This window comes from Giraffa tippelskirchi, chromosome Y (genome assembly GCF_054371585.1).
Source record: "Giraffa tippelskirchi isolate mGirTip1 chromosome Y, T2T-mGirTip1v1.2.pri, whole genome shotgun sequence".
NCBI classification, from domain to species: domain Eukaryota; kingdom Metazoa; phylum Chordata; class Mammalia; order Artiodactyla; family Giraffidae; genus Giraffa; species Giraffa tippelskirchi.
The window spans coordinates 1,435,548-1,460,356 of NC_137290.1; the positions used below are offsets into that span (position 1 = coordinate 1,435,548).

The 24,809-nt window shown below is 49.7% G+C and overlaps 1 protein-coding gene across 2 annotated transcripts; it reads left to right on the forward strand.

Moving 5' to 3' along the window:
* Nucleotides 1-501: 501 nt before the first annotated feature.
* LOC145537833 (glycogenin-2-like) lies at nt 502-22,558 on the forward strand. 2 transcript variants are annotated; one of them, XM_081568741.1, is made up of 11 exons: nt 502-605; nt 837-987; nt 5,841-5,982; nt 7,440-7,614; nt 9,110-9,272; nt 9,502-9,628; nt 11,011-11,233; nt 14,328-14,498; nt 17,687-17,791; nt 19,241-19,348; nt 20,459-22,558. In XM_081568741.1, exons 2-11 carry the CDS (start codon nt 981-983, stop codon nt 20,618-20,620), a joined length of 1,383 nt encoding a protein of 460 aa, XP_081424867.1. In that variant the 5' UTR covers nt 502-605; nt 837-980; the 3' UTR covers nt 20,621-22,558. The 2 variants fall into 2 exon arrangements, with proteins under 2 accessions (XP_081424867.1, XP_081424868.1); XM_081568742.1 differs by lacking the exon at nt 19,241-19,348.
* The last annotated feature ends 2,251 nt before the right edge of the window (nt 22,559-24,809 follow it).

A 24,809-nucleotide genomic window follows, 5' to 3' on the forward strand; every position in this document is an offset into this window, starting at 1 on the left:
TTGGGGGCGGCGGGTTAAAGGTTAGAGGTTTTAGAGCCAGGACGCCCCAGACGCCTGGATTCCGCGGGGAGGGGGCCGAGGGAGCGGGGCGCCGAGGCCAGGCTGCCCGCCTCCAGGCTCTCCCTTCCCGGGGGGCCCTCAGACGCCAGGACTAGGCGGGGCGCGCGGCTGGGGCGGGCGGTGCGGAGGACCCCCGCCCGGGGCGGAGCTGACCTTCCCGAGAGCCGCCCACCTCCGGGCCGCGCGCCGCCCCGCCTGCCCTGGGCCAGCAACTGCGGGAACGCGAAGGTGGGGGGGCGCCGCCGGCGATCGGGGGCCGGGGAGGGGGGCGCAGGCCTGCGCCAGGCCTGCCCCAGCGCACCACGTGGGGGTTGGCCTGGGCGTGGCGGAGACCTGACGCTCCCGGAGCTCGGAGGAGGAGCGGGCCGGGGGGTGTGGAAGGCTGGGGGGTGGAGGGGGGCGGAGGAAGCTTCCGGAGGCGTGGTGGCCGCCTGGGCGCTCGGGGGAACCTGGGAGCGTATTGGGGGCGCACTTGGGCTGCTGGAGCGCAGAGGCTCAGAGGGGCGGGGCGCACGGCTGGACGCGCGGTGAAAGGAGTGATCGGGGTAGGGGCGCAGCCAGGCCGCTGAAGTCTCGGGCGTGGATGGGGGAGGGGGGTAGGGAGGCGCCTGGAGCCAGTGCCGGGCGCGGCCTGGGGACCCTGAGGACACCCGGGGGCGCCCCAGCGGCGGCAGTGCCCGCGGCTGCCCCTGCGCGCGGCGGAGGCGTGGGCTGACTCGGGAGGGGCCGGGGCGTGGGGCGGTGCGGGTATCCGGAACGCCCAGCTGTCTCCGCAGGCCTCGAACTCGGAGCGGGTGGGGCCCCTGGAGACGCAGACGACGCCTCCGCTCGGCTCGGCGGCTGGAGCCCCGGACAGAGGCCACCCGCCGCGCCTGGGCGCCCTCGGCCGCGTGGTGCCCACCGCGCGCTGCGCCCACACCATGCCCGGTAAGCGGAGAAACCCTTCTCGCGGCCAGCCTCCGCGCTCTCCTAGCCCGGGTGAGATGGACTGCGCTGGGGCGGGGAGACCCCCACCTCCCCTCTTTGCCCGCACAAAGTGGTCCCCAAACTCCTCAGCGGCCACCGTGCGCCCCCGCGGTATCCCTCAGGCCCTCACTTCCCCCCGGAGCTGGAGAGCTCGGTGTCCTTTGGTGCGACTGGCGAGACAGTGGGTCTCAGCGGCTGGGGGGGACTGAGGTTTAGTGTCCTCAAGGGACATTTGCGGCTGTTGTTGAGTGGCTCAGTCGTGTCTGACTCTTTGTGACCCCATGGACTGCAGCACGCCAAGCCTCCTTGTCCATCACCAACTCCCGGAGTTTGCTCAAACTCACGTGACTTCGTTGAGTTGGTGATACCATCCAAGGGGCTCGTCCTGGGTCGGCCCCTTCTCCTCCTGCCCTCAAAAAAGATGGTCAAGGGCCACTGAGATTTGGTGATTTTCCTTCTGTGAAAGCTTAGCCCTTGGAGGTTGGGTGGACCATTTTCTTGGCAGGCGTGGAACTGTGTGAGAGGCTTACCGACGTGCAGAACCATGGGAAGTTCGTGGTCGTAAAACTCTGGGAAGACGGAGCGTCTTTGGTCCTCGCCAAGATCAGACCAGAGACAGAGTTGCTTATTCCCGTATAAAGATCCGGGGTTAATCCCCGCTGCAGGGCTGCAGGCTGGCTTTGGTGGGATGACTGTGGCAAGCCCTGACTCCCAAGGGCTTCAATTGTGTCCTCTGTCCTCTCTGCCTGCCCTCGGGTTTGGCGGGGACATCTGATTGGGACAGTGGACCTCAGAGGCTTAGAAATGGGATGGTAGCATGTAACCTTCGCCCATGGGAAAGATGTCTGTCCTGTTCTGTTTTGTGTGTGTGTGTGTCTGTGGGGAAGAGGGCTGGTTTGGCCACCTCACCCCGCTTGTGGGATTTTGCTTTCCCGACCACGGATGGAATCTGGGCCTCAGCAGTGAGAGCTTGGCATCCTAACTGGTTCTCTGCATACATGCAGTCTCCCTCGTGTCCAACTCTTTGCGACCCCGTGGACCATAGCCCGCCAGCCTCCTTTGTCCATGGGGATTCTCCAGGGAAGAATACCGGAGTGGGTTGTCATTCCCTTCTCCAGGGCATCTTCCCGAACCAGAGATCGAACCCCCGTCTCCTGCATTGGCAGGCGGATTCCTTACCACTGAGCTACCTGGGAAGCCACACCTAACCACTTGCCTGCCGGGGAAATCCCGCCCATTCCTGTTTTGTTTTGTTTTTTATCCTGAAGACAATCTCTTCTTGCACTAAATCAGGCCTCGTCACTCATGAGAGCACTAAAAAAAAAAAAAAAATTCAGGTTGCTTTTTATTGAGAGGAGCAATTTGGTAATAAGTCACCAGGAGGCTTCCCAACTGTTTTCCACCTCCGTGCCTTAGCGAGGCAAAGTTGTTTGGGCCGATTTCCTGCTGTACGCTACAAGGTTCTGTTGAGAGGAGAAGCAGAAATCCCGTCCGTGTGTTCCAGGGAGCAGTTCGGAGCTCTCGAGACTGAAAGAAAAAAAACCAAAAACACGCCTTTTCTGGAAGCCGGCGAGGGTCTGTATAAATGGTAGCATTCAGGAGGATCGTGCGGACACATGGCCGTCGGGCCCGGCAGTGTGCCGGAGAGACCCCACTGGGGATTCCGCGCTCGGCTGGTAACAGAACGCGCCTTTGAGTGAACGAGGGGGGGCCCCCGAGGAAGCCAGGGGTGTTATTCTGGGGCAGCGGCTGTCAGGTGGGTGGGGGAGGAGGCAAGGAATCGAAGTAAACATTTCTTCCCGGCCCCTCATAAAACCGACAGCTGCCGCCGTCTGCAGGGTGAAGTCGACTTCGGGAGATTTTTTTTTTTTCTTGTTCAACGTGGGGTTGGAGGACAGCCTCCAGTCCTGTTTGTGTTCCATGCCAGACGTCCCCACCCTAACACCCCGTCGAGAGGAAACTCGGCCTTTCAGTGTGGGTGTGTGCTCAGTGGTCAGTTGTGTCCGACTCTTTGTGACCCCCGTGGACTGTAGCCCGCCAGGCTCCTCCGTCCGTGGGGTTCTCCGGGCAAGAATCCTGGAGTGGGTCGCCATGCCCTCCTCCAGGGGTCTTCCCCACCCAGGGATCGAACCTGCATCTCCTGCATTGGCAGGTGGGTGGCTAAGTGGTAAAGAATCCACCTACAATTCAAGAGATGCAGGAGAGATCTTCCGCACCCGGGGATCGAACCCACATCTCTTATGTCTCCAGCATTGGCAGGTGGGTTCTTTACCACCAGCACCACCTGGGAAGCCCTAATAAATAGATTGAGAGATAGATGTTATTAATATTAATAGATAATGATAGACAGACGATACGTAAGATGCATAGAGGATACATAAATACAGATGATAGGTAAGTAAATGATAAATAGGTGGATAGGTAGATGATGTCAATATTAATCAATAATGATAGGTGACAGATAAGATGCATAGAGGATACGTACATATCAAGATAGATTAGTAAGTAGATGATAAATAGATGGACAAAAAAGAAAGTGAAGTTGCTCAGTCGTGTCTGACTCTTTGCGACTCCATGGACTGTAGCCCGCCAGGCTCCTCCGTCCATGGGATTTTTCCAGGCAAGAATCCTGGAGTGGGTTGCCATTTCCTAGATGGATGTTATTAATGTTAATAGATAATGATAGACAGTTGGATGAATAGATAGACAGCCATCTCTGGGGCTGCAGACTTGAGTTCTGAGTTTTCCCTGTCGGTGATAACTCACAGCCGAGACGCCAGGAATCCTCAACTTCTCCTTAACCCAAGAAGAACCCCAGCCAGGGGTAGACAGGAGGCCCTTGGGCAGGTGGGCACTCACCCCAGCAGAATGCCAAGGTTAAGACGGGAAAACGGGCCCAGGAGGCTTGGGTCCTGCTGTTTTTTGCGGGGTGACCTTGTCTTTGGACACGGGGAGGGCGCGGCGGCCGCAGCCGAGCACCGTCTGGTCTTTGAGAACGGAGCTGTGTGTGTCCCAGCCCCAGACCAAACGCTGCGAATGTTAATTTCTGTCGCGAGCTCGGGAGCCAAGGCCCGGATCTCCTGATGCCCCCTTGGTTTCGTCCAGGCGGCCGGCTTGCCCTTGGGGACCTCAGAATCAGGCGGTTTTAAATTCCCCGTGAACGTCCACATCACACATTCTTCTCACTCGAACTGTCGTAAATCAGCTGTTCGAGTTTCTTTCCCCGCTGCGGGGACATGGGAAACAGGGCGTTTTTGGTGAATGAAACAGTCTTCCTTTCCCTTCTGAAGTCCGTCTCCTTGGCTTCGTACACCCTCGAGTTGAAGTCTTGCCAACGACTGGGGCGTGTGCGATTTAATTAATGGGTCTGGCCGTTTCCTTTCGAGAGCCCGGTTCTTTTGGCAAGTTGGGCGGGAATCCTCGTGGTAACTCAGATCAATCCGACCGTTGTTTCTACCTTTGGCTTTGTGTTCAAAGCCCAAAAGTTTTGGGTGACTTTTTGAGACTTGAATGGAGAATCAAATAAGCGGTCTGAGCTAGGCACATGCGCCGTGCTGGAGCAAAAGGAAATTTTATTTTTTCAACTGAAGGATAGTTGATTTACAGTGTCGTGTGGTTTTCAGCAAAGTTATAAATACACATGAAAACTGAAAATTCCTATTGGGCTTTCCTGGTGGTGCTAGTGGTAAAGGATCTGCCTGCCAGTGCCGGAGACCTGGGTTCGATCCCTGAGTGGGGAAGATCCCCTGAAGGAGGAAATGGCAACCCACTCCAGCATCCTTGCCTGGAGAATCCCCTGGACAAAGGAGCCTGGTGGCCTACAGTCCATGGGGTTGCAAAAGAGGCAGACATGACTGAGCATATATTCCTGTATATATCGTGTATATATCTATATATACTTGGTTATATATGTCTTTATACATATATATGTATATATTCATATTTTTTAATTTATATATATATTTTTTATTTTGGAGATAGGGGCATGGCATGTGAGATCTTAGTTCCCAGACCAGGGATTGAACCCATGCCCCCTGCAAAGCGAAGAACATAGTCTTAACTGCTAGACCGCTGGGGAAGTCCCTACGTATTCTTTTTCTTTTTATTCTTTTCCATTCTAGGTTATTACAAGATATAGAGCTCTCTGCGCTGTACAGTATGTCCTTGTTGTTTATTTATTTTATATACAGTGTCTGTTTGTATATAAACAGAGTATATGATTAAAATTTCCTGGTGTATATAAGCAGATACTGTATATAAACTTCCATCTGTTCATCAGCACCAGGAAATTTTAATCGTACTCTGCTTGACTTTGTGTCATATTTAGCGTTTCCTGTTATGTTTCCTGCATGCATGTGGGTTTTTTTTTTTTTCTTTTGATTTTTCGGTTTTTTTGAAGAAGAATTTTTTTTTTTAATTTTTCAATGAAAGAATGCACGTGAAATGTCCCTGAAGCGTATTTTAGAATATGCACGCGTGCGTGCTGAGTCGCCTCAGTCGTGTCTGACTCTTCACGACCCTGTGGACCGTATGTAGCCCGCCAGGCTCCTCTCTCCATGGGATTCTCCAGGCAAGAAGACTGGGGTGGGTGGCCATGCCCTCCTCCAGGGGATCTTCCCCACCCAGGGGTCGAACCTGCGTCTCTCACGTCTCCTGAATGGGCAGGCAGGTTCTTCACCACTAGCGCCACCTGCGAAACACTTGTCCAGTCCACGTCGTGAAGCCTGAGAGAGTCAGAGGTGACGCTCAGCCCCACCGCTGACCCCTGAGACCAGGCGGGAACGTAACCCGGTTGTCTTTGTCCACGTCCACAGTGTCTGACCAGGCATTTGTGACGCTGGCCACCAATGACGTCTACTGCCAGGGGGCCTTGGTGCTGGGGCAGTCACTCCGGGACCACAGGGCCACCAGGAGGCTGGTGGTGCTGGTCACGCCTCAGGTGTCCAACCCGCTCAGGTAAGACTCAACACACACACCTGATTCTTCTGACCGTAGAGGCTGGAGGAGGTTCTAGGCCGTGGTCCGTGAGCTTGGACCGGCAAGCACATGGGGGGCCTTGGACACTTGCAGAGGGGCTCGCGGTTGTTATTAGAGGCAGGGGCTCTGCCTGGTGCATGGCCGACTTCAGAATTCTTACACGCAAAGCCACTTGTGTGTAGACTTCCTTGCCTCAAATACGGGAATCAACGGCATTGATTTGGAGTTGGGGGGAACGGGGGACTCTGAGAAGCAGCCGCCCTACTAATCTACTGCATGCACACTCCTGAAGTCGTGTGAAAATCTCTGCCACGCCCTGGACTGTAGCCCACCGGGCTCCTCTGTCCATGGGATTCTCCAGGCAAGAACACTGGAGTGGGTTGCCATTTCCTTCTCCAGGGGGTCTTCCCAGCCTTGGGACTGAACTGGTGTCTTCTGCATAGGCAGGAGGGTTCTTACCATTGAGACACCTGGGAAGCCCACATCCTGAGCTAAGTTAAAGCATTTTTGTTTTTCTTACATTTTTATTGAAATATAGCTGATAGACGGAGGCAAAATCTGACAGACTGGGGCGGGGGACGTTCCTGAGGTATTACGTGACAGAAAGATGAACATTGGAAGGTAAAATCTGATAGAAACTAAGGGGTTCTGAGGCAAATTCTGACAGACACTGAGGGGTTCTGACATAAAATCTGACAGAAGCTAGGGCGTTCTGAGGTAAAATCTGACACACAAGGAGGTTCTGAGGTAAAATCTGACAGGACATAGCTAGTTCAGGGGTAAAATCTTACAGAAAGATGAACCTTCTGGGGTGAGATCTGACAGAAAGATGAACGTTAGAAGGTAAAATCTGACAGAAGCTAGAGGTCCCCGTGGTAAAATTTGACATAAACTAGGGGGTTCTGAGGCAAAAACCTGACAGACAATAGGAGGATCTGAGATAAAATCTGACAGAAGGAGTTTCTGAGATAAAATCTGGCAGGAAGAAGGACCTTCTGAGGTAAAATTTGACAGAAAGACAGTCTTTCTGAGGTAAAATGCTTGCAGAAAAGAATTCTTCTCTTTTTCCCCCAACTTTCCTGGTTGGCATTAGTTGTAAAGAACCTGCTTGCCATTGGAGGAGACAGAAGAGATGTAGGTTCGATCCCTGGGTTTGGAAGATCCCCTGGAGGAGGAAATGGCAACCCACTTCAGCATTCTTGCCTGGAGAATCCCATGGACAGAGGAGCCTGGTGGGCTGCAGTCCATGGGGTTGTAAAGAGATGGACACGACTGAGCACATACATCTGTACAAGGGCTTTTTAGCCCTCCAGAACCTTTTAGAGAAAAACACTTCAGCATATCCTCCAACAAAATGAAATGTGAGCAAAAAGGGACAGAATATCTTGTGTTAAATGGTTTCCTGGTCCCCTAGAGTTTGGCCTATCTTCTTCCAGGGTTATCCTCTCAAGGGTGTTTGATGAGGTCACTGAGGTGAACCTAATAGACAGCGCGGACTACATTCACCTGGCCTTTCTGAAGAGACCTGACCTCGGAATCACCCTCACCAAGCTTCACTGCTGGACACTCACCCATTACAGCAAATGCGTCTTCCTGGACGCAGACACGCTGGTGAGTATGGGGGAGGGGGAGGTCCAGACCTTCTGCTTGATGAGGAGCCGCCCACTCAGAGATCATGCCCCTCCCTCCTTTAGCAGGCTGCTAGCCCCTGCTAGTGGATCTCTACCAGGTAATGTCCATCTCACCCACCAACATCATTTAGTCAGTCAGCATCGGGTAGAAGACACCCATGAGTGTTGCTGAGAACACTGGGTTACTTGAAGGCCTGTTCCTTCCCTAGGATGAATTATTCATTATGTCATCTACACAAAATAAAATATTGGGAGAATATTCTTCTTTGATTGTACCCTGAATTATATAGCCCTGGTGGGACTGGAAACCTGGCTTCTTAAGCTATAGCATCCCCACTGTGGTCATTCGGGGTAGTGACCCTCGGTGTAGGAGCCCAGGCCAGGTACTTTCAGAAACAGCCATTGGAATGTCGAAATGTGAAATGAGGTTGGAGTGTTGGAGACCCGTTCTGGGTTGTCTTGGTTGTGCAAAAGCGGTGTAGGAAGGTGGAGGGGTGGAGAGGAAAATCAGAACAGAGAAACAATCACAGTAATATTTTTTCTACCCAAACAGAGCACAGTTTATAAAGCCAATAGTTGTGTCGGAGAGGAGTGCTGTTAGTGGTCAAGCTCTCCGAGGCAGGGGATGATATCATATTGACTTGCGAACCTCCATGCTTGTGGGTTTCCAGTCTCGTAGGTCACATTTGCTAGGTGGAAGAGAATAAATACAGTTAAGAGCATATCATCAATATATTGGGGCTTCCCTGGTGACTCAGACGGTAAAGAATATTTCTGCAATGCAGGCGACCCAGGTTCGATCCCTGGGTTGGGGAAATCTCCTGCAGAAGAGAAATGGCAACCCACTCCAGTGTTCTTGCCTGGAGAATCCCAGGGATAGAGGAGCCTGGTGGGCTGCAGTCCATGGGGGCTTCAAGAGTTGGACACAACTTAGTGACTAAGCAACCACAAGCTTGCAGGCAAATTCCCTTTTGTGGTAAACTTGTCCTGGTCAGGATGTTTCCTGGGAGCTAAACAAAGGAATTTTAGTTTAACGCTCATTCCATTGGAAGCAGGGTTCCTGGAGACAGAGATGGACCATCGTGTATGATTTAAGCTTATGTGCAGAACCCCTTGAGTGATACTTGTGCTCAGTCGTGTCCGACTCTTTGTGACCCCATGGACTGCAGCCCACCGGGCTCCTCTGTCCATGGGATTCTCCAGGTAAGAACACTGGAGTGGGTCACCATTCCCTTCTCCAGGGGATCTTCCCAACCCAGGGGATCGAACCCATGTCTCTTCCGTCTCCTGCATTGTCAGGTCAGTTCTTTACCCCTGAGCCACCTGGGAAGCCATGTGCTTCATCTCTTTAGTGATGAGCTTGTAGCAGAAGCAGCTGAGTATAGAAGTTCAAGTCACAGGCACAGATTCAATATGGAGTCAGACTGGTTCTCTCCCCTCACGTCACACGGGTCCCCCACGCTCTGGTTCCCCAGGTGCTGTCCAACATTGATGAGCTGTTCGACAGGAGGGAGTTTTCTGCGGCCCCGGATCCCGGATGGCCAGATTGCTTCAACAGTGGGGTATTTGTCTTCCAACCCTCGCTGGAGACGCACAGCCTCTTGCTACAGCACGCCACCGACCACGGCAGCTTTGACGGTACGCTGAGGGGCAGCTGGACGTTTTTGGACCAGAGTGGGGCTGTGGCCATCCCTTTGCCCCACCAGCACTTCCTCCTCGCCACCTCGTACCTGTGAATAGCAAGTTAAAGATGGGGATTGAGGGACTTCCGTGGTGGTCTGGTGGCTAAGACTCCGAGCTCCCAATGCAGGGGGTGAAAACTACACCATTCATTATTAACTTCTTTGGCTGTGTTGTAACTCTCTAGGGGCAGACCAAGGCTTGCTGAACAGTTTCTTCAGTAACTGGTCCACCGCCGACATCCAGAAGCACTTGCCTTTCATCTATAACTTAAGCAGCAACACCACGTACACCTACAGTCCTGCTTTCAAACAGTGAGTGTTATAAATAGTTATAGTTTACGAAAATATATGAAAGATGTGTCCCTTTTTACACATTTTAAAAATAATAGGGTGATAGTTTCAGTTAGATTTTCTGAGAAATTATGAAGGATATAGATATAACTACAAATTCTTTGAAAATGTAGTTATATAGAGTATATATATATTTTTTTATTATTTTATTTTTTTATTGGAGGATAATTGCTTTCAGATTTTTGTTGTTTTCTGTCAAACCTCAACATGAATTATGAGTATGAGGGCTTCCCTGGTGACTCACACGGTAAAGCATCTGCCTGCCAATGCAGGAGATGCAGCTTTGACCCCTGGGTCAGGAAGATGCCCTGGAGAAGGGAATGGCAACCCACTGTAGTCTCCTTGCCTGGAGAATCCCATGGACAGAGGAGCCTGGCGGGCTACAGTCCCTGGGGTCGTAAAGCGTTAGACACGACTGAGCCACTGAACAACGAGGGATAGAACCCACACTTCCTGCGTTAGAAAGCAAAATCTTAACCTCTGGACCATCCTAACTCCTGGAAAGTCCCAGAGTGGGCACAGTGGGCCATGCAGAACATAAACCTCTGGGGAGAATACGGTATCAAAATTTCGCAAGGAAGCAATGAATTAAGAAAAAAACGTTTTCAAAGCTGTGAGGTTGGTGTGAGTGGTGATGATGATGAAAAGAGAAAAGTCGAAAGGCGAAAATTTTCCATCTTGCCCAAGAAGCCAGTTTTCTCGTCTGCAGCTTTCATTCTCTCCTATAAAATCTTTTTTTTTTTTAATCTGTCGTTGTTTTGGGGGGAAGATGACTTGGGCTACGAAAACTGCCCAGCTTTCTAAGCCTCCTGATTTATTCTTTCTGTTGTGGGAGCACCGCAGTGGGTCCTCATGATGTTTCTCGGTCTACAGAAATATGAGAGACTGCCAGTGTGGACTGACTATAAACAATTATTTTTTTTTTAATGCAAGTCTAGTGGCCGTCACGGTAGGATCGTCCCTGAGCTGTTGAGGTGCGTGTTTGCATCTCGCTGTCTGTGACGAGTCCTGTGGTGGTCACTGGCTTTCGTTCTCTTTTATCTACTGATTTTTGTCTGTGCTCGGTCTTCCTTGCTGCCTTGCAGGCTTTCTCCAGTGGGGTGATGGGCTTCTTACTGTGATGGTTTCTGTCGTTCTAGAGCACCGGCTCTACAGTTGCTGATCACGGGCTTCGTCGCTCTGAGGCATGTGGGATCTTCCGGGACCAGGGATCAAACCCGGGTCCCCTGTGCTGAGAGGCACATTCTTAACCCAGGGGGCTCCGTCCCTGGCTTTCTGCACGTGGTCACTGCTCGCAAGAGGATAGTGAGATGGTTCTTTTTTTGTGTGTGTCTCCTCCTCAGATTTGGCTCCAGTGCGAAGGTGGTCCACTTTCTGGGGTCCTCGAAGCCTTGGAACTACAAGTACAACCCCCAGACGGGCTCCGTTTTGGAGGAGGGCTCCGGGCTGGCCGACCAGCATCAGACGTCCTTCCTTAACCAGTGGTGGGGAATTTACCACCGTAGCATCTTGCCCCTTTGTGAAAATATATGGAACAAGGACCCCCAGGAGTCCCCGGGTCACACGGTAAGCATCCTGAAACCCCGGAGATGAAACTGGGAATTAAAAAGGGAGAAAAACTGGGATCAATTCTCTGTGATCCACACTTGGGCATTTTCTTCAAAGGCAGACTCCCCCACGTTCTTTTGATGAATCTCTTATCGTTTTTAATTTTTTTCTTTAAAGACAGATATAGGACGTGTGTGAGTCGCTCAGTCGTGTCTGACTCTTTGCGACCCCATGCACTGGCGCCCACCAGGCTCCTCTGTCCATGGGATTTTCCAGGCAAGGATACTGTAGCGGGTTGCCATTGCCTTCTCCAAGATTCCGGATATTATAAGCAATTACCAAGTTACATTAAAAAAAAAAATCTGTCAATGTTTCAGAGGCGGATTTTCTACATAATTTTTTGCTTTTTATAGTAAACTACACCTTTATTTCCAAGAAAGCCACTTTCAAAGTGGTACTTGAAGGATATTGTATTTTTAACTTATTGGCCACTTTTGTACCGATCAAGTCCATTAAAAATTTGACAATCGTAAATGCATTTTTGTTTTAATATCCAAATACTTATTTTCTTATTTTAACTATGATCCTTTTTCTGGGACGAAGAAGTTGGACTTCAAATTATAACATAGTTTTACGACCTCACAAATAGTTTTCAGTTAAACTAGGGTGTTGGCTCTTTGACCGTTCTCCATTCCAATAAAGTAAATTACATCCACCCCCCAAAAAAAATCAAGTGGTAAAAAATCAAGTCAGTAAAAATCAAGTGCATAATATAATTGTATCAAATCAACATGTATATACCCAAAACTTACACAACATTATATATCAATTATATCTCAAGAAAATTTGGGAAAAAAGAAACAAAGCAAAAAAAATAAAAACCTTTCCCTTTAGAAGAGAAAAAAAAGTCTGTCAGGGGCTATGGTAATGGAAGAAATAAGATTTTTTTAAAGTTCAATTTTAAAAAATATTTATTTATTTGGCTGTACCAGATCTTAGTTGCGGCACGTGGTAACTAGTTTTTGACCAGAATCGAACCCGAGTCGCTGCTCATGGGAAGCCCACAGTCTTAGCCACTGCACTGCCGGGGAAGTTCAGGAATAACTCAACGTTTATGCTGCTGCTGCTGCTAAGTCGCTTCAGTCATGCCCGACTCTGTGCGACCCCATAGACGGCAGCCCACCAGGTTCCCCCGTCCCTGGGATTCTCCAGGCAAGAACACTGGAGTGGGTTGCCATTTCCTTCTCCAGTGCATGAAAGTGAAAAGTGAAAGTGAAGTCGCTCAGTCGTGTCTGACTCTTATCGACCCCATGGACTGCAGCCTACCAGGTTCCTCTGTCCATGGGATTTTCCAGGCAAGAGTACTGGAGTGGGGTGCCATTGCCTTCTCCGACATTTATAGACATGTTTATTTAAAAGTGAGGGAATTAGAAGACATTAAACAATGTTGACACACACCAGAAAGGAATTAGACAAGGAAAGATGCGTTATTTCACCGCAAGAGCATAGTTGGAAGTTAAGGACCTGCCAAAGCTTTAGATCTTGTACTTCTTTTCATCCGTATGCATGTCCTGTATTTCATGTAGGAAGATGCTAAAAGAGGCAGGCAATTTTTTGGGGGGGGGGATGCAAAATCGTGAATGTTTCACAAGCAGAACTGAGGCTGTGCTTTACCGAACCGACGCAGAAGTAATTATTTAAATTAGCCGGTTCATCAGGGAAAGAGCCACTCATTGACTAAATGTCTGGAAATGACTGATTACACATGTTGTTGGAGCAGGCGTTTTCCACTTTCTGTCCTTGATTGAAGAGGCCGTGGAAGGCGGTGTCTGAAGAGGGTTTTTCAAGTTCTGGATGGGCACCCGTTTGATTTTTGTTAAAACTATAACACTGCACCCTCTCCGTACTGGAGTTTCTGCAGTGAATTTCAACAGGCAGGCAAAAGACCTTTTAAGGTACGTACATTTCCAGGAAATTTCATTTCTTGGTCTGTTTTTAACGGGCACATTTACTGGTACAGTGGAGTCCAGTGTCTGAAAATACATGCATTGGGACCTTGAAAAGGATTCACTTTTTAGTGTTTTTACGATGGTTTTGGTTTGGTGGAGCTGGGTGCTACTTTGCCATCAGAACCAAAACTTTGTTGAGACTTCTCTAGGGGTCCAGTGGTTAAGACTTCACCTACTAATGCAGAGGGCAAGGGTTCCATCCCTGGTCGGGGAACTAAGACTCCCCATGGCGTGCATTGTCGCCGAAAGATTGAGGAGAAGAAGAAAAAAAAAATTTCTCTGACCATTGGAGACGATCAAATAGGAGTTTACTCAGATTCCTGTCGCTGATAGCAAGTTGCTGTTCCTTTCTGCCAAGCAGTCTGCTTACGCTGTCTTTTTCTTTTTTATGGAGTCGCTCAGTCGTGTCTGACTCTTTGCAACCCCATGGACTGTAGCCCACTAGGCTCCTCTGTCCATGGGATTCTCCAGGCCAGAACACTGGAGTGGGTTGCCATGCCGTCCTCCAGGGGATCTTCCTGACCCAGGGATGGAACCCGTGTCTCCTGCATTGCAGGCCAGTTCTTTACTGCTGATCCCACTGCTCGGTACTGGGGTGTATATGAAGAAAGATAAAGCAGATTCAGGTGGCTCTAAGAGAGGAAACGTTGAGAGCCATGTAGGGAGCCTGTTGCCGTGGGGTCCTTCTTACCTGGAGCAGTAATGTGAACGTGGATGTTAGTGACATTTGCAGAGAGGTCAGGAGTCCCTTGGACAGCAAGGAGATCCAGCCAGTCCATCCTAAAGGAAATCAGTCCTGAATATTCATTGGAAGGACTGATGCTGAAGCTGAAGCTCCAGTCCTTTGGCCACCTGATGCAAAGAGCCAACTGACTGGAAAAGACCCTGAGGCTGGGAAAGATTGAAGGCAGGAGGAGAAGGGGACGACAGGGGATGAGATGGTTGGACGGCATCACCGACTCGATGGACATGGGTTTGAGCAAGCTCCGGGAGATGGTGATGGACAGGGAGGCCTGGCGTGCTGCGGTCCATGGGGTCGCAGAGAGTGGGACAAGACTGAGCAACAACGGGCAGCTTTGCTAAGTGTGAACGTTTTCGCGCAGGCTCGCCTCGGAGGCGTTGGGGTGCCGAGTTCCGGGGCGGCGGCCACGGCGGAGGGGTCGTGTGCGAATCCAGCAGAGGGGCCCAGGCAGGCTCGCTCTGCTGATGGCTCGGAGAAGCCCGTGGGGGTGGAGGAAACCCCCCCTACTCTGGCAGCGTGCCCTTCGGAAGAGGTCAGTATGTTTGCTCTGCAAACGTTTCTCTCCTACACTTTAATATGGGATCAGGGATGCAACTTCCAGGCATTAGTAATTTTTGAGCTGTGAATTCACAGCCACCCAAACAAATTGAAAAGAAAGAAAAAAAGACCCAGGTTTGGACCGTGGGGGTGGCTGGGAAGTGAGCTTATTCCTAATTTTTTTTTTCATTCCTTCTGCTGTACCCTGAAGTTTTACCATCACCTGCCTCTGGCACCAGGAAATGGCTTATGTGGGTTAAGCAGAAAGCATCCGCCTTCCAGGAGTGTGAACAGTCTGTGGATTAAGCTCTTAGGTTCCTGTAGACCCTCCTCCTTGCTCTGCCAGGAGGAGCCTCACCTGCAATGGGAATTAAAAAAAAAACTGAAGTATACTCCATTTACCACATGGTGTTAAGTCTCACATGTCCAGCAGAGTGCTTCAGTTTTTTTTTTTTTGCAGATTGTTTTCCATGATAGGCTATATTACAAGATACTGAATATAATGCCCTTTGCCATACAGTAGGTCCTTCTCGTCCGGATTTCTGAGAAGACTCGGCATTCGGGTTAAATGTTTGACAGTCAGACTCCAGGGGGAATCTCTCAGAAATAAATTAATTAACAGAAATAATTCTATAAATTATTATATAATTTAAACAATAAGTATACATTTATTAATATAAATATATCATACTGATACATTAACATAAATACAAATATAATTTTTATATTTATACATAAAATATAAGTTAATATAAACATATTGATATATTAATATAGATAAACATAAATAAACATAATTATATTAGAATTTAATATAATATTAATCTATATTAATATGATTAATAAATCTATACAAATACAATTTATATAAATAATATGGTATAATTGATTAATACAATTGATCAATTAATATATTAATTATAAGATATATTAATATATCAATAGTATATCAATATAAACCAAATTACTTATATATAAATATATTATATTAATACATTAATATAAATAAACATACATAAATAAAATTAATAAAATAATAAAATATAAAAAAACCTTTCCAACTGCAATGGTTAGTTTTATGACTCAAATTGAGCAGAGTAACGGATGGGCAGATAGCTGGTGAAACATTACTTCAGGGTGTGTTTCTGGAAGAGATTAGCATTTAAGGAAGTGTCTATCAGGACTTCCCTGATGGTCTAGTGGTTAGGACTTCATGCTTCCAGTGCAGGGGGCCCTGGGTTCAATTTCTGGTTGGGGAACTAAGATCCCACATGTTGTGAGGCGTGGCCGGAAAACACACACACACACGCGCACACGCGCGCGCGCGTGCGCAAGAGAGGAAGTCTGTACTGACTATTTTCCTATGGGCATGTGTGTCTAAAATTGAGAAAGTCATGGCCCTTCTATACGTGAAAGTCACTTGGTCATGTCCAAAAGTAAACAAAATAAAAACGTTTAAAAAATAAACTTTGGGGGAAGAAGTGGGCAGAAGACCCAACTAAACATTTAGGTCCAAAGAAGACATGAAAGTGAAAGTGAAAGCTGCTCAGTCGTGTCCTACTGTTTGCGACCCCACGGACGATACAGTCTATGGGATTCTCCAGGCCAGAATCCTGGAGTGGGTAGCCTTTCCCTTCTCCAGGGGGTCTTCCCAACCCAGGATCGAACCCAGGTCTCCAGCACTGCAGGCGGATTCTTTACCAGCTGAGCTATAAGGAAGGGGTCCTTTTTAGTGCCTGGGCATATGTTTCATTATTTTACACTCCAAGGTCATCTTTCTGGAGAAGGGAATAGCAACTCACTCCGGTATTCTTGCCTGGAGAATCCCATGGACAGAGGAGCCTGGCGGGCTACCGTCCATGGGGTCGCAAAGAGTGAGACACAACTTAGCGCCAAACAACACAGCAGACATCTTTGCCACTAATTATTCGGCGTTGCTGCCACCTACTGACCATCTAGTGAATGATCCACTCTGGCTTCCTTATTTGGGGAATTTGGATCTCAGTCCCCCCCAACCCTCCACCCCTCCCACCCACCCCCAAAAAAGAGACAGAGAGATTATTTTCATAAATCCTGTAAATATGGAAGAGACAGGTCTGGGATGCTTATTTCAAACAGCAGCCTTTGTATGTCCAACTCTCTGCAACCCCTATGGACTGTAGCCTGCCAGGCTCTGTCCATGGGATTCTCCAGGCAAGAATACTGGAGTGGGTTGCTGTGCCCTCCTCCACGGCACCTTCCCGACCCAGGGATTGAACCCACGTGGCCTGCATTGCAGGTGGATTCTTTACAGTCTGAGCCACCAAGGAAGCCAAAGAATACTGGAGTGGGTGGCCGTGCCCTCCTCCAGGGGATCTTCCCCACCCAGGAATGGAAACCAGGTCTCCTGCAGCGGATGCATTCCTGGCAGATTCTTTACCGTTGAGCCCCCACGAAAGCCCCAGGCCCAGTCCACGCAGGTCAGCTTCTGGTCTGCGTCAGGTCCAGCCAAGGGGGAGAGAGTTCTGTTCTGCTCTATGAAGTCATCCAGTGACCCAGGATTCCTGCCAGTCCCCTGCTCCATCCCCTTCCAAGGAAGCCCTTGTCCGCAGCAGCTCCTTCAGAAACAATTCAGAAACAATTCGGCTTCCAGAGACGCCCGTGAGGCGTTAAGTTGTCTCCCGCCCGCTGGGATGGTTGTCCCCATGTGCCATCCCAGGAAGAGTCAAGAAGAGCCACTTGCATGGTTTTCTCTGGGGTTTTGTCTTGCTGTGGCATTCCAGCTGAAATCAGAAGAGGTCCTCACGGGACGCGACCTTCACCAGACCTGCGGGGACCCGAGGGAGGGAAAACTCTGCCACCAGACCACCCAGTCTGAGTCGGTGATGCCCTCCAACCATTTCATCCTCTGTCGTCCCCTTCTCCTCCCGCCTTCAACCTTTCCCAGCATCAGGGTCTTTTCCAATGAGTCGGCTCTTGGCATCAGGTGGCCAAAGGATTGGAGCTTCAGGGTCAGCAACAGTCCTTCCAATGAATATTCAGGACTGATTTCCTTTAGGATGGACCGGTTGGACCCTCCTTGACCTGCTTCTAGCCCAGCTATATTTGCACCCGTGGAGGCAAACGAACACAGATGAGGCGTTTTCAGTTACCTGCCTGAAGCGTTGTCCTAACTTTGCTTTCACTTTTTTTTTTTTTTTTTAGACGACAGGTTGGCAGGAAACAGAGACTTTTGCCGAAGCGCCACGTGAGCCGTTGCCAGCACCCTGTCCCCAGTCTGCAGACCTCACAGAGATGCAAACCAATTCGGTATAACTCACTTGTACTTCCCTTTTTTTTTTTTTTAAATGGCTGCGCCTTGCAACCCTGGGGATCTGAGCTCCCTCACCAGGGATCGAACCCACATCGCCTGCAGTGGCGGACTTGTTAAACAGCGTCTGTTTGTCTGTGTGCCTGTGTGTGTCGGCCGCCCAAGGAGACGCCCCATCTGTTTCTCCTCCATCTCGGGACATTTCTGCATGGCTTTTCCCCCTTATGTTGTTCATGAATCGCTTTACTTTCCAGGTGGATAAGACACCTGGGTTTTTGCCCGCCTAATTCCCCGTGTTTCTCTTCTATCTTGCTTTAGGAAGAAATAGAAAAGTGTTAGATGCTCAGTTGTGTCCCCGACTCTTTGCGACCCCATGGGCTGTAGCCCACCAGGCTCCTCTGTCCATGGGATTCTCCAGGCAAGAATACCAGAGTGGGTTGCCATTTCCTCCTCCTCCAGGGGATCTTCCGGACCCAGGGATTGAACCCGAGCCTTTTATGTTTCCTGCGGGTTGGTACGCAGATTCTTTACCACTAAGCAACCAGGGAAGCCCATACATACACATGTATCTATTCTTTTTCAGATTCTTTTGCCAGGTAGGTCATTACAGAGTACTTGGCAGAGTTCCCTGTGCTGGACAGCAGGTCCTTGTGGGTTCTCCATGTTAAATACAGCTGTGTGTCCAAGTCCATCCCAGACTCCCTGACTATCCCTTCCCCCATCCTTCCCCCTGGTGACCATAAGGTTATTACAGAGTATTGAGCAGAGTTCCCTGTGCTGGACAGCGGGTCCTTGTTGGTTATCTATTTTATATATAGTATAAATAGCGTATATATGTCAATCTCAATCTCTTTGAAAAGTTAACCCTTACCCGAAATGTCAGCATCTCGTTGTGCAAAAAGTAACAGAGGAAAGTTCAGAGTAGTAAATCACACCAGATGACTAAAAAAAAAATTTTTTTTGTTTATTCTTTTGACTGTGCTGTGCAGCTTGCGAGATTTTAGTTTCCCCATCAGAAATTGAGCCAGGGCCCTCGGCAGTGAAACTGAGGCGTTCCCACCAGTGGACCAGGGCTCAATGGGTAAAGAATCCGCCTGCAGTGCAGGAGACCTGGGTTCCATCCCTGGATCGGGAAGATCCCCTGGAGGAGGAAATGGCAACCCACTCCAGTCTTCTTGCCTGGAGAATCCCATGGACAGAGGAGCCTGGTGGGCTACAGTCCACGGGGTGGCAAAGAGTCGGACACAACTCAGTGAATAAACCAGCGCTATACCACCCACTGGACCACTGGGGCGGGGTGGTTGCCCTAAATGGCTTACTTTTTTTTTTTTTTTTTTGAACAAACCATTTGTTTGATCCTAAGGAGAAAGAGTTCTCTGTCGTTCTGGTTCAGGCTGTGGTTGTGGGAAGGCCCCTGCAGACTAACGATGCAACGATTCTGTCTCTAGCGGCAGGCGGAGAAAGCGGGAGGTGCCCCACCCGAGGATGCCTTGGAACCGAGCCGGGAGACCCCTGCGGATGTCAGCAGGGACCCCAGTCCCCAGGACGCTCTGGAGGTGGTGTCCCTGTCCCAACTGTTCACCTTGCCCAGCTCCTGTGATGGACGCTGTGGGCTCTTGCAGCGGCCAGCTGTGTACACGCACGGGCCTTACCGCGATTTCAGCCTTGCTTGTTGAGATAAGAACCTTCTTTCTTCTCCCGCTGTCTCAGATTCACCTGGCTTCTCTCTGGCCTTTGCCCTTGGTGGTCGGTCCACCCGCTTTCCTGTCCTCAGCTCTGATCATCACGCCCCTTTTCTCTTGCAAAGCTGTTCTGCAGAATTTAATTGACCTGAAGGGGCTGGGCTGTGTTTTCTGTACCCTGAGCTTGGGAGGTGATGCACAGACGTAAAACCTGGGAAATTGGAGGAGCAGGGGGTGATGTTTTGATCCTAATCGAGCGTGCACTGATTTCTTCTTGCAGAAGGAAATGAAAGATGCTTTCTTCCTAAGTCTACGTCTTACAGATGCTCTGGTCTTACAGTTCAGTCTCTGTGATGATGCATTTACGGAAGTTGATTGCTCATGTTTCTAACTGTGATGTAATAACACTTTTTATTGTCATTGTTGTTCAGTCGCTAGATCATGTCCATGTACTGCAGCACGCTAGGAGTTTCCTTGGGGTGACAGTAGTGAAGAACAGGGGTGTCCTTCACTGTCTCCCAGACTTTGCTCAAACCCATGTCATTCGAGTCGGTGATGCCATCCAACCATCTCATCCTCTGTCGTCCCCTTCTCCTCCTGCCTTCAATCTTTCCCAGCATCAGGCTCTTTTCCAGTGAGTCAGTTCTTCGCATCAGGTGGCCAAAGTATTGAACCTTCAGCTTCAGCATCAGTCATTCCAGTGAATATTCAGGGTTGCTGTTAGTCGGAGCAAATCTAGCTCAAGAGCTGACTGATGGGTGAAAGATAAAATTGGTATTGATGTTTTTTATTGTGCCTTTGTCTATGGAGGCCGCTGTAACAAAAAGAGGACAGTCTGGGTGGCTTCCGAATAACACGAAATGTTACTTCTCGCAGCTCTGGAGGTTGGGTGTCCCAAGTTTCAGGCACCAGCAGGTCTGGGGTCTGGTGAGAACCCCTCTTCCTGGCTCATAAGCATCTCCCTGTGGGCTTGTCTTTCCCCAGGTGGACCTGACCATCTCCGTCTCCCAGATCTCCATCGAAGAGAAGCTCAAGGTCCTGAGTCCCGAGGAGGAGCGGAGGAAGTGGGAGGAGGGACGGATGGATTACCTGGGGAAGGATGCCTTCGCCCGCATTCAGGAAAAGCTGGACCGTTTCCTGCAGTGACCGGGTCATTCTGATGAGCAGGCCTGGTCCATCAACATCTCAAAGCCCTTTCCGAGGAGGAGCTCTTCACCCGCGTGCCTCTGTTTACGGTCGATCAACCCGAGTGCCTTCTGTCCACCCCGTGGTCCACCCAAAACCCAGCTTGAAGCCCCGCATGACCCCATCTCCCCACGCTTTCCCGGGGAGGTCCTGTCTCCTTTATGCCTTTTCAGCAAATCACTGAGGATGGTGATTGCAGCCATGAAATTAAAAAACACTTGCTCCTTGGAAGAAAAGCTATGACCAACCTAGACAGTGAATTAAAAAGCAGAGACATCACTTTGCCCACAAAGGTCCGTCTAAGTCAAAGCTGTGGTTTTTCCAGTACTCATGTATGGATGTGAGAGTTGGACCATAAAGAAAGCTGAGCGCCAAATTGATGCTTTTGAACTGTGGTGCTGCAGAAGACTCTTGAGAGTCCCTTGGACTGCAAGGAGATCCAACCAGTCCATCCTAAAGGAGATCAGTCCTGGGTGTTCATTGGAAGGACTGATGTTGAAGCTGAAACTCCAATACTTTGGCCACTTGATGCAAAGAGTTGACTCACTGGAAAAGACCCTGATGCTGGGAAGGATTGAAGGCAGGAGGAGAAGGGGACGACAGAGGATGAGATGGTTGGATGGCATCACCGACTCGATGGACATGAGTTTGAACAAACTCTGGGAGATGGTGAAGGACAGGGAAGCCTGGCGCGTTGCAGTCCACGGGGTGGCAAAGAGTTGGACACAACTTAGCAACTGAACAGCAACAACAACAACAGCAAAAAGGAACATGAATATAGCCTTCTGGTCAACCCTGGGTCTCTGGACTTGAAGGAGCTCGGGATTTTCTCCTGGACAGATGAGACCATGTCCATCCTATGTAGGATTAGCTTGAAGCACTGCAGAGCTTCAAAGCGACAGCACTCAGAAAGGTACTGAGCTCCCTGAGAACCTTCCAGAATGACTAAGTCCTTTTCTCGAAGACGGGGTCAACATTTGGATGTCTTGAGTGTGACTGTGGTGTGAATTTTGCCAACAGTGGCCGACAGACACCAAGGCTGTGCTTTCGCTTCTGCAGAAATACCCAGGGGGGACTTCAAAGTGTCTTGACATAGTCCCCGTGGGGACACGTCAGGAATATTCGGAAGGAGATTCTAGCTGGCTTGGGAGAGATGACCTCTTCCAAATTGGTTTACCTACTGGTGTAGGAGACGTCCCCGGTGGCGCTAGCTAATGCAGGAGACATGAGAGATATGGGTTTGATCCCGGGGTTGGGAAGATCCTCTGGAGAAGGAAATGGCTACCCACTCCAGTATTTTCTTTTTTTTCATTTTGAACTTTTTATTTTGTATTGGGATGTAGCCAATCAACGTTGTGATGGTTTCAGGTGGACGGCGAAGGGACTCAGCCATACGCGTGTCCATTCTCCCCCAAACTCCCCTCCCATTCCGGCTGCCACGTGACACTGAGCACGCAGGAATAAGCACCCAGGGTTTACGCCCAAGGGCGTCTGGGGGTCATGTGCTCATGACGACTGGATCTGGGGAGGCGGTTTCTTTGGAGGCGAATCCGTGTGAGGTCAAGGACACGGGACTGCCCTTCACTGGGTCTCACTACCTCACCTCACAGCACGCACTCACAGTCCTGGGCGAGCCACTGCAACTCAACTGTGTGGGGACAACCCGTTTTGTGACAGTGGACACTGTAATTCCACGAGGGAGCCTTACTTCAGAAGCATCCTAGTTCTGGGAATGAATGCCGTGTGTCAGACCCTCCCATGGGGTCGCTGTTTGTGGGCACCGCAAGGATAATTAAAGCCAGATATCAGTTGCTGTCCTAAGGAGAAGGAGATGCTGGCCACCACAAAGATAATCAAAGCCGGACATGGGTCGCTGTAATAAAGATGCAGGTTTTAAAAGTTTGAGTGGTTTGTTTATCACTTCCCCAGGTGGCTCAGTGGTAAAGAATCTGCAGGAGGTCTCAGGTTTGATCCCTGGCTCGGGAAGATCCCCTGGAGGAGGAAATGGTAACCCACTCCAGTGTTCTTGCCTGGAGAATCCCATGGACAGAGGAGCCTGGTGGGCTGCAGTCCATGGGGTCACAAAGAGTCGGACACGACTGAGTGGCTGAGCAGGTACAGTTGAAAATCATGACATGGGTTTGGAAGAAGGTTGAGACGACTTGGTTCAAATCCATGTGGGATCCGAGTGGACTTCTGGGGTTTGTCGTAGCCTTTGCTGTGAGACACGCACGCTATGGAGGGGCTTTTATTTTTTATCTGTGGGTGAATGATCCGGCGTCTTGGACCAGCCATCCAGCCATCTCATCCCCTTCTCCTCCCGTCTTCAATCTTTCCCAGCATCAGTATCTTTTCGAGTGAGTCAGCTCTTGCCATCAGGTAGCCAAAGTATTGCAGCTTCAGCTTCAGCATCAGTCCTTCCAATAAATATTCAGGGTTGATTTCCTTTAGGATGGACTGGGTGGGTCTCCCTGCAACCCAAGGGACTGGTATAGCAGATTCACTTTGCTGTACGGTAGAAACGAGCACAGCACTGTAAAGCAACTGAACACCAAAAATAGAATTTTTTTTTAACTTAAAAAAGACCACCTAGCAGTGGGCTGACCCAAGAATAATCTGCTAATGGTAGAGACAAAGGTGGGACTTGGCGTCATGTAGACACAGCGTGTGGGTGAGGACGGACGTTCAGAACACAGAACAAGGTGAACGAACGTAAAGCAGTGATCAAAGCTCATGACAGAGTATTACAGACTGAGGAGTTGCTGAGAGAGCAGATTTAAAACTTTCTCATCACCAAAAAAAGAAACGGTAGCTGCCACGATGGAGGTGTTAGCTGACGTTTGGTGGTGACCCTTTGGTGACATCCCATGGGATCCTCCAGGCAAGAGTACTGGAGCGGGTGGCCATGCCCTCCTCCAGGGGATCTTTCTGACCCAGGGCTCAAACCCACGTCTCCTGAATTGGCAGGCGGATTCCTTACCAGTAGCGCCACCCCGTTTATACATGTCTGAAATCTTTGTGTTGCAACCGTACATTTACACCATGGTACCTCTATAAATCTGGGGAAAGGAACCTCCCTGGTGGTCCATTGGTTAAGACGCCTCTCTTCCACTGCAGGGGGGCGTGGGTTCGATCCCTGGTTGGGGAACTAAGATTCCCCAATGTTGCAGGGCACAGCCAAAAAAATAAATAAAGCTAAGGGAAGAAAGAAAAAAAAAAGTCACACATCTTTTTCTCCAGTGGGTCCCTCACCACGGTTGAACTTGAACTCCAGTCTGCCACATGCATGCACAGATTTCTGGGTGGGGCTAGTTAATAACTCTGACAGCCTGTTGCTGCTTGTCATACCGAATAGTATTTCTGGAAGGCCACTCCTTGGTATCAACAAAGGCACACAAATATTTTCTCAGGCCGAGGCGTTTGTAGCAAATATTGAGAGACGTGCCCTTTTAGAGCAATTTCTCAAGGACATTTTTACCCTCCTCCGCGGCCTTTCAAGTTCTTGGAATGAGTCATGTACTAATGCATTCAAGAACTATTTTTTGATTATTTACTGTTCAAGGAACCAGGAGTCTCTGCAAGACGTTTGTAAAAATATAACCATGGCAGCTTGAGGGGGAAAAAACAGAAAAGAAAATGGTAGGAAAACAAGTTTTGAAGAAAGCCTGGTACTGCTTGGTTTTCAAAGCCTTGTATAAGCTGTCCTTAGGTAAGACGGAAGAGGAGAGCCGTGGACACAGAGGAGAAGCCACGTGGAGACGGAGGCGGAGACGGGAGGGAGGCGGCCACCCGCCCAGGGACGGCCGCCCGGAGCCCCCAGAAGCCGGAAGAGGCGGGAAGGACCCTCCCCTGGAGACTCTGCAGGGAGCCCAGCCCTGGGACCCCTTGACCTCAGACTTCTGGTCTCCAGTGCTGGGGGACGATGGATGTCTGTTGTTTTTTAAGTCCCCTTGGTTCGTGATCACTTGCTATAATCCGTCCAGGAAACTAATACAGCCACTCTCTGTAAGCTTGTCAGATCTTAGCTTTTCATCAAGACCATGTCCTCCTCCAGGAAACCTTTTATAGACTTTCCAGGTTTCAGTAGTGGTCAGAGACCAGTATAGAAAACTCCCAGTATTGCAGAGTAAGTGCGTGATGTCCCAATCAT

Coding starts and splice junctions, on each gene's coding strand:
- LOC145537833 (XM_081568741.1), top strand. Junction 7,615..9,109: donor TCCTGGACGCAGACACGCTG/GTGAGTATGGGG, acceptor CTGGTTCCCCAG/GTGCTGTCCAACATTGATGA. Junction 11,234..14,327: donor AGGAGTCCCCGGGTCACACG/GTAAGCATCCTG, acceptor GTTTTCGCGCAG/GCTCGCCTCGGAGGCGTTGG.